The 9,675-nt window shown below is 44.9% G+C and overlaps 1 protein-coding gene across 1 annotated transcript; it reads right to left on the bottom strand.

The window, feature by feature from the left end:
- Window positions 1–79: 79 nt before the first annotated feature.
- On the bottom strand, window positions 80–5,314 carry LOC137917379 (transient receptor potential cation channel subfamily V member 4-like; the record flags this gene model as incomplete). The annotated part of the gene is made up of 7 exons (XM_068760143.1): window positions 4,794–5,314; window positions 4,112–4,287; window positions 3,283–3,435; window positions 2,710–2,850; window positions 777–1,075; window positions 462–641; window positions 80–238 (listed from the first exon to the last, which is right to left on the bottom strand). Coding segments are annotated over exons 1-7 (1,629 nt in total), but the record flags the coding sequence as incomplete, so codon positions are not given.
- Window positions 5,315–9,675: the final 4,361 nt, after the last annotated feature.

Consider the following 9,675-nt stretch of genomic DNA (forward strand, 5'->3'; position numbering starts at 1 on the left):
TTATGGTCAAATTCATTCTATTACTGAGCCCTGAAAATGCCATCACAAGGTCTCTCATTTCCAGTGGCTGCTCCCGCACCGTTCCGTTCGTTGGCTGGTAATAAGCCACTAAGGTGAAGACGATCATTGTGGTGAGGTAGGAAACCACGCTGATGTAGAAGGTGACGGCGGCAAACCGCTGCCATTTGGCTCTCAGCAGCTCATTGATCGGCGCCACCGCCAGCATCTCATGGCGGTTCTGGAACAGGCCCAGAAAACACGACACTGAATAATGAGTAACTGAATAAAACAAAGAAACCCAGCAACCCTGCCATCGTTGCACGCAGGGTGTTGATGCGCCCGCACACGTTTTGAAATTATGTTTGGCATTTTGACCAAAACCAGTATTTCATCTCTACTTTTTAATTTTTCTTTTAACGTCTGGAATGGCTAAATAAACGTTTGAACGTTTTCTTATTCACCTCATTGCGACTGTTGTAGACCAGGATCTCCAGCACAGACGGTTCCTCTTCACATGTGTCGAGTGAAGACAGATCGTACAGGGAGGAGTACACCGGCCCGTAAGCCCAGTCCTTGAATTTACGTGACAAATGGCGAGCGTCCTCATCTTTGATCTCACGCCGGATGATGTGCTGAAACACCTGGAGGAATACGGACAAGCGGAAGCGATTGCGTTTGACCCGGACTTAAGGGCATGGCAGCTTATAGACATTTGACGATGCAAAAGTTTATCGCGCTGGTGCAGACTGGCACGCCCGGCACCTCATCGCACCCACCCCTATCTTCCCCAGCTTGGCAGCCATCATGAGCGGCGACATGCCGTCGTTGTTGAACACCGTCTCCAGGCTGCAGTCGGGGTAGAGCTTGGCACTCTTGATTAGCAGCAGGTCGTACATCTTTGTGAGGAAGCGCGTGTTGTCCTTGGTGTTGTCTGCAATGTGCACGAGAGCGTGCAGCACCGTGTTTCCTCGTGAATCCTGGCGCCGCAGGTCGGCCTTCTTGTGAGGATTCTCGGTCAGGTAGTGCACTATGTCGGGCTGGTTAGTGCATGCAGCCAGGGAGAGAGGCAGCTCACCTAAGCAGAGAGAGAGCGAGAGGGAGGGAGAGGGAGAGCACTCACTTCAAACTCAATTTCGAGGGGGTGAAAATAAATGCATTTCAGATTAAAAATACACAAATCAACAGGAGGGTTAATGAAGAACTGCAGCTGGCATCTGTATGTTTTCTGCACATCACGCTAAACATGGTTCAAAGATTTGACTTAAACCCCAGCTATTAAAACGGCACAATTAGCAGTTGTTTAAGGGAGGGGCGCAATGAGGCCAGAGTGCCATTAAGCAGCTGCTGAAGATGAGCCGTTGCCATGGGTGACAGATTACTTTGTCACCTCACATAGAAACGCTTCTCTTCATGGATTTGCTACGGGTGCATGCAGAGTGTTAGCGCGAGTCTAAATCCCATTAACCATCAGCCCTGCCAGGTTCCTGTTCGCCACGCTGCAAAGCTCCGCGGCAAATTACTCACACTGTGCCCGGACACGCTGGGGGGTTTGGGAATGACAACCGTGCTAAGTGCAAATAGAAATCATCTCCTCTGCGATGATAGAGCTGTATAATGCACTAAAGTAATCAAATCAGCAATTCTTGAAATTGGGTTGGGCGAAAAATACAACAGAGACCACAGCGAGTCATTTCCACCGGTTTCGTTTCTGCCAGTGTTTTTTGGAGTGTAACATTAAAAGTCAATCATATCTCCGATACGCGTGATTATATAATGTAATGTATAAATCACGTTCAAAATGGACGTGATTTATGCAGTCTAATCGCAGTATGTTGTTGCATGGAGTTGACTTAAACCCTTCCAACCAGGCAACAGTTCGCATTCCTCTGGGTTGCGTCTGGTTCCATGTCCCATAGGGGTGAATGCGCGTGTGAATGTTCCCTGTGATAAACTGCTGCGCCGTCAGGAATGTTCAGCACCTCTCACCCAATGCCGGTCAAAAATGACTTCAGTCGGCCCCAGAAGAGCACAGACAGATAGATAGGTGGAAAATGATTTTAAAAAATATGTTATAGATGTTTATATAAACATCAGGGGTGTTTGAGATTGGCTTTAATGCACCAGCAGAGGGCAGTGTTGATCTTAGTTCAGGGGCTTTTATTTTCATGTGAGCCAGGTTCTTACCAGAAGAGGGTCAAAAGAGGATGTTTACTTTTCTTAACTGTAGAACACTGACCTCTTTCAGTGGACGGCCTCTTGAACGCGTTACACAAAACTTGCGATGCAATAATGACGGCTTATCCTCCCATCCTTCTCAAAACATTTAGTCAGAAGGCAGACCTCACCTCTGAGAATAGGCAGGGTCTGCTGCCACTTCGCTGCTCTACAGAGGCCGGTGTTACTTTGCCAGGTCCATGTGTTAACTCTTTTAACTTGGCAACTGCTAAGCGCACGTCTCCAAACATTGACGCCAAGGACAAATAGCCACTTGTGAAACAAACAAATCGGAGCCAGTGTGGAAATTGAAACAGGGACCAGTGAAGTCATAGACGCCAAGCAAACACCACCCGCCATCAGTACCGGTGCATGAGGCAGAATATAGCAGCTTTAAGAACTCTCATATGCGTGTCTGGTATTTTATCACTTATCATATAAGTACAAAAACAAAAAAACAGTAATACAGAAGAACACTAGTTAAATGATCATTACCGAAGTAGAAGTAGCCGCCCTCATCCTTGGGCTGGAAGAAGCGTCCCCTGGCCTGTGCGTAAACGTCCGCTCCCTTCTCCACCAGCAGCTCCACATACTGCTTACAGCGTCGCTCTATAGCGATGTGGAGCGCCGTCTGTCCTGCGAAGAAACACAGCGACGGAAAAACACGTTTAGCGTCGAAACTGATGCTTTGTGTTGTGCTTCAAAGGCTTTACCTGAAAGCACAGTTACTGTTTTTATGTCGATAGGAATTCTGTAAGAAGTTCCAAGAGTGAAACAACATTGGCGATTTTTTTTCTTTTTTCTCAGACACCCGGTTAGAATTCAGGGGTGTAAAAATGACTAAAAACCATTTGGGGGTACATTTATGTGCAACAGTGAAGAATGAACCTGAAATCTAAAGGTAAAAAAGATATCCTTCAGTGTTTCATCGCAAAATCAGGATTTGAAACTCGTCACTGGTAGAGCTTTAAAAAAAAAGTCAATGATTGAACACAAGCAGGTACAAAACACTTAAAAGCTCTAAAAGCTTCAAGTTTCAGATGATGAAGAAATCAAATCTTTCCATACCTCTGTAGTAAACGTCCCTGAAGGGTGTATTTATGAACTCTCTCAGGTTCCCAGTCTTCTCTGCTATGTCCACCAGCACTGGGATGGTGACGTTCTGGCCGCCGTAAAGGTTCAACAGGGCTTTAGGCAGACAGGTCTTACCCGTGGATGGCTCTGTTAACGCAGTTAAATCCAAGAATGCTTTTAGTAAAAAGAAACTTACATATTCAAACAAAGGTACATTAACAGGACCCAAAAGTGTGCATCTGTATTACTGTCAAAGATTCACTGGAATTAACTTTAAAGGGAAAATGACTACCATATAACTAAACTGTCATTGTTCTGTGTAGTTGGTTGCCCACTATGAATCGGAGGTTCTGTCCAAGGTTTCTGCCTGTTAAAGGGAGGTTTTTCCTCGCTAAGGACAAGTAAATTCTTCACTATGATTCCAAAGAGGCTGCAAAGCCCCATTTTAGAGTCAACAGTGTGTTGTGAATTCTCTCTTCTCCATGTTACAAGCCTGGCAAACCTCTCAGACACACACAGGAAGTGTTCGTTTGTCTTGCCGCTGGCAGGAAAAGGACTCTGACGTCACCTTTTTCCTTCCCCCCAAAAAGCAGAAACAGAGAGGAGCAGGGAAATACAAAGAGTCACGTTTCCGCTTCAGAGGGAAAGAAAATTCTAGATTCAAGAAAGAGAATTTTGACTCAAAAGAAAATCTATCTATTGAATCTGGATTTCAAACCTAAACCCATTTTGTTCTTTTGCAGCCTTGCCAGAGGATCGTTCAGGCAGACAGATGCCACACGGACATCCAAGGACAGTTACAACCCACACACTTCGGTCTCACCTCTCAAATCCTCGTCCGTTAATCTCTTTTCACAACTTTGCAGGAATTCCAGCAGACCCTCGAGTGCCTCTGGGTCTGCACGCGACACGCAGTCGAAGAGAAGCGAGCGGTTGAATACTTTCATTACTTTGGGTGGATCTGAGCTCTGACCATCATCACAGGACAGCTCCGGTTTACTGGAAAGAGGCAGAAAGACACACGAGAAGCAAAGTTCCCTTTGAATTCAGAGATCCATGATCCACTGACAGGAAATAAGGGCTTGAATGTGTGGAACCATCTTTGGAGTCATCAACCGCACCCCACTGAATACACCTCAGTGTGTGTGTGTGTGTGTGTGTGCGTGTGTGTGTGTGTGTGACAGGTAGAACAGCCAGGAACACACAGCAGCCTAAATATTACCTCAACGGCTGCTGCCGCCGGACCAACAACACGCTCTCTGTTAGATCAATGAATGGGCTGTGTGTGTGTGTGTGTGTGTGTGTGTGTCACACTTCTGTCTACACAGTTTTCTTTTTATGACATTTTTCCGAACCAGCCCTTTTGTCCCTGAATAGAGAACCCAGTCCGAGTCCTCTGCTGCTCCGACAGTAAATCGGACCCGGGACGTCTAAAGCAACACACACTCATTAAACGCTGTGAACACAATGACCTGCAGCTCAGAGCGCGCCAGGCCTCCCCTCACCCTCTGAGCAGCTTCTTCCTGCGCCGTTTCTGGTTGCTGGTGTTTCTGTAGGTGCCGTAGTCAAAGAGCGAGTCCATGGGCGCTTTCTTGGGACCTTGAACCACGTTTGACTCGTATATAGTGGATTCCAGTCGATCCATAGGGTTGGAGATGCCCTTCTTAAAAGCACCTTGGAACTTCATCCGTAGGTTCTGCCTGTTCTCCGCCGGCTGGCCGGGCTGTACCTGCTCCACGTTTGAGCTCTGGCTCGTGTCCTGAGCCGACGGGGAGGCGTTCTCACCCTCGAACAGGTCCGAGAGCTCAAACAGCGGGGGCACTGCGTCACTGTCGGGCTGGTTGGCGCTTTCATCGCCCGAGTCCACGAAGAGAGCGGGTCTGGCGGGAACAGAACACAGGGTGGCGGCCGTAGACGCGACATTCTGGCCCCTTCTGAAGAAAACAGAGCGGCCCTGGAATAAACAGCACGACAAAATGTTTGGGGTGAGCTTCCTTCCCATCCCGATGTCGCCTTTACTTTCCATGCTGTCCACCCAAAATACATCGTCACCAGCAAAACCTTTGAGGATTTAACTCTTCATAAAGCTTTTTGAATGAGTTCCACCATCTTTAGAAACAGCCACACTTATTAGACACAAATTTTGCCATGTAAAATAATGCTTTCATCAACAGGGGCTATGAAATGCTCTGCTTTTAGAGTTACCGTGTTGCTTCTGTTCTAGGATTGGTTCGCCGCCTGTATTCACACAAATACTAATATAAACAAGCATGCTTAACCCTTTAAATGCATACAATCAGGCACACGCAGCTGCATCTTAAAATAGAAAACATTACAGATTTAGCAAAAACTATACAAATTAAAGTACATATATTGACAAATTTGTCAGAAAGTTCTATTAAGACATTTTTTTAAATCAATTATTTCATGCTTCAGGCTTTAAAGGGCTGAAAAAAGTTAACGAGTTAACAAAGACTATATTACCACAGAAACTTCCAATTGAAATTTGAAGTCGATTTTTCCGGAACACATTTGAAAATCGACATTTGCGTACCTCGTTCATCCCTTTTATCGCAATGCCACGTCAAATTCCTCTTCAGGTCAGACTGGAAATGATGCTGAAGCATGTGGGCGTCCTGTAGAAACTCAACGGGTTAGTAGCCATCATATGAACGACTGAAACAGATGCTCAGAAAAGGCACTCGTAAGTCCAGAATGGAATAAATAGAGCTCTGTCAGTTGGGGCTGGAATATATGGAAAAACTCAGAAAGGACGGATGCCAACACTAATAGCATGCCAGCACCTCTGGCCTTCTGATTGGTCGGAATGATTCGTTCCAACGGGCAACATCGCACCATGTATATGTTTAAAACAGCTTTACTCACTATAGCAGACACACACTTTCATGCTTCTCTGTGCTCTCAAACACACCTTGATCTAAACCAAGTTTTCCCAAGGGAATCTGAAATGACACCCTCACGTGTGTGTGTGTGTGCGTGTGTGTGTGTCCCCCCAAAGTTTGTCCACAGTATTGGCGTCCTATCTAAGCAGGATGGAGTAACACAAACACCGGAGCAGGGATCTCACCGAAGGGGGGGTGAGTCACAATCCAGTCTGGTACCCGGGATTATCGTGCCTTTACACTCCGACGGGCACCAAATAGCAAAATGAGAAGCTGTCTTTAATAAACCATCAAGTTAAGGGTTAAATAGTTATAATGACGATAAAGATGATTATATATTAAACCTGTCAGTCCAGAATTTCTGAATGATTATGCATATCTTAACAGTTTATTGGACAGGAAGTGGACATCTACATGGGAAGGTTTCTACCAGTGAACTCTATGGCATCTGTCCTATCTGTTCACAAGCCCACCGAAGTGTGCGCCGCGGCGCCATTACTAAGTGTTGGAGTGATGAAAGTGAACAGCAGCGCATATGGCAAACGTCATCCACGAAAGTGTCCGTAAAACACTTATTTCTAGACCAAATCGGAAAATAAAATTTAAAAAAACTTGCATGACCAGAAAAACGAGCTCAATATGACACCGTTGATAGTATTATTTGGAAGTAAAAATACAATCCAGTATTACAGAGAGAAAGCAGCATAATAAACAGTAAGTTAATACATTCAATTAAAATTACATAACATGTACATGACATAATAATCATATATCAGTCATAGCTGTAAGAATCTTCCAATCATAGTGAGATGTAGAACTTGACGAATCATTCAAAGTTTTTTTTTTTTACCGAATATAATTTTTATATGCTCTCACATAAATTGGTTTTGCCGACAAGCATAAACTGGAGGATAAACATTAGATAGAATCGTTACTTGCCTTTATCGACTCCGCAGTGACTTTTTCAAAGAGCAGGACCTTTCTCTCTCTCTCTCTCCCTCTCGAGCGTTTTGACTTTTGACTTCTGCTATATAACACAAACTGCTTCAATTCGATCACCTTCGCTTCATGCGTCCGGCTCCGATGATGTTCACCAGCACAACGGGGACGCTTTCACAGGACTGCAGTCGCCTTCAGTCGGGCAACAGGCAGAGACCTCCCCCCCCCCCCCCACGGCATCTCGCTAGCATGTACCATTCATCCAGCGCACTGCAGGGGGAGCATGCATGCAGTCACACACCTGTAGTCTACTTTTGAGCAGCCCCTCCACATCAAACAAGAACATGCTTGAAATTAACGGAAACTGACGTAACCACGGATACGTTTCAGACCATCTGCCGAAGACTTCCACATTCATTCAAATGACGTACGCCATAATTGTTATCTCATGGGAACATTAAACAGGCCTTCCTGAAATGAAAAGTAACGCGTCATGGTATAACTCATGGAGACAGGGTCAATACAGTCGGGAAAACTGCTCTTCAGGTTCATCATATGCACAACGCAGATGATTCAAGAACCATCCACCCCCAACGGTGACCCCCCCAAAAAAAACAACTTGAAAGAGTATGCATTTAATTATATGACCTCCATATCTTAGACTTTGTGAGCACAGCTAATAAGAATGAGGATCAATCATCCAGCAGCAAGGTGTGCAGTTAACGTTATTACAAGACGACGATAGTCCCATGTAGACAATCTTTACAAGGCGGGACTGACCGGCGGGCTTTTATTCAGCACCAAAGTTCCGTGTGATTGAAATGAAAAGCGTAAAACGTGGATCCGTTTGGTTCCACCTAATCACACCTGCACGAATACGAGACGGGAAAGGTGGGACAAGTGTTGTTGACGAAATTTCATTTCAAGTGCTAAGATGTCACTTGAGAACCCCCCCCCCCACACACACACACACTCCATCGCGTTAGGAGTCAAGCTTCCTTTGCTAGCAGAGCACCAGCACACATTAGCAATGTTGAATTACTCGTGTTTTTTTATTGCAAAGAACCAAAAATGCTTGTAAAGAAGGGAAAAGGTGCTGTTGTGTGGTCTCCGAGTAAAAACAGCCCGAGCAAAGCGTAAAGAACCGCAAACAGAGCCGTCCTGGCTAATGATGTCAGACGCCATCATTTGCACAGGAACAGGAACCTTCGTTTAATCACACCGACTGGTTGAAGGCTGCGCTTTTTGTTCCTGCACCATCATTTTGTGTGGCACGCTTTGATTCGACGTTGCTTACTTCATTCCGTCTCCACATCCTGAGCTCTGATGTTGCAAGACAAGCCTCGCTTGCCAGGACGGCCAAGTTTTGTATTAAATCGCGTAATAAAATAAAAAGCACAGGAAACGGCACGTCTGTTTTGTTTGCCTTTACGTGAACGCTTTGAAAACGAGGATCGTTAAAGACGCTTCCTGAAATGAAAGACTTTGATGGGGGGGGACGTCTAACGAGCTCCAGTCGACGCGGCTTTGAAGGAAAAGTCGCGTTCCTTTTACGTGACCGATGATATTTGCGTTAGGCTTTTTCAAGGATAACATCTAATCTGGGGAAGAGTCGTTTTTTCTTTGCTCTGACAGGAGATGAAAACGCTTTTCGCCATTATTTTTGTGAACAATAAATCTGCTTTTAATTTTTCATTTATATGGATAAGAATGAAAGCCCCTTCACGAACACATGTGGACATACTTTGCTTAAACTTTCCAGGAGTGGGTAGATCTTAAGAAAATCTCTCTCTCTCTCTCTCTCTCTCACACACACACACACACACACACTGGTATCTACTATTTTAGTCATCTTAAGTGGCAAAATGACTTTTAGTGCCTCTGGGTACGCGCTGAGACAATCAAGCCATGCAGGGATTTAAAAAAGATTAATACACAGTGCAGGAAATTAAACTTCAGCTACTTAAATGATATTCTTAGGTGGGGCTTTAGGCAGACACTTTAATAAGCAAGGAATACAGCAAGGAAGCAAAAAATGCTATCAATCATACAAACTAATATCCAGTTTGATTTGCAAATTGATAAAAATGCCATGTTATAATTTTACAGCTAATGAAGTCACCGCTGATTGGTCAGTTACCTTACTTTGTCGGTTAGTTAGTCCATCTGCTGCCACCCTGAATCTGTCATCATAGGTTATCAGATTGTTCTCCAATAATTTGGATTGCAATGTTTTAACTAAGATCTAAAATAGAATGGCCAAAAGGGGAAACTCTTTGGTTTTTGGTTTGACCGGAATTTAGCATTCCACCTGCAAAACATCCACTTTAGTTTACCATCATGGGTAATACTTTTTAGAACCTTAAACAGCTGATGCCAGAGTAACAGGACAATGAGAGAACGGTCCGGCTACAGGACACCTGAAGGTCCAGCAGTGAGACGCACAATGAAGAGGAGAAAGGATGCATGCTTTCTGAGCTCCAGTCTCCAAAAAGGTAATTCAGTGACCTAGATATTAAAGCTCCGCTGCCATTATGTCCCACCC

Source organism: Brachionichthys hirsutus, unplaced genomic scaffold, assembly GCF_040956055.1.
Source record: "Brachionichthys hirsutus isolate HB-005 unplaced genomic scaffold, CSIRO-AGI_Bhir_v1 contig_687, whole genome shotgun sequence".
Classification (NCBI taxonomy): domain Eukaryota; kingdom Metazoa; phylum Chordata; class Actinopteri; order Lophiiformes; family Brachionichthyidae; genus Brachionichthys; species Brachionichthys hirsutus.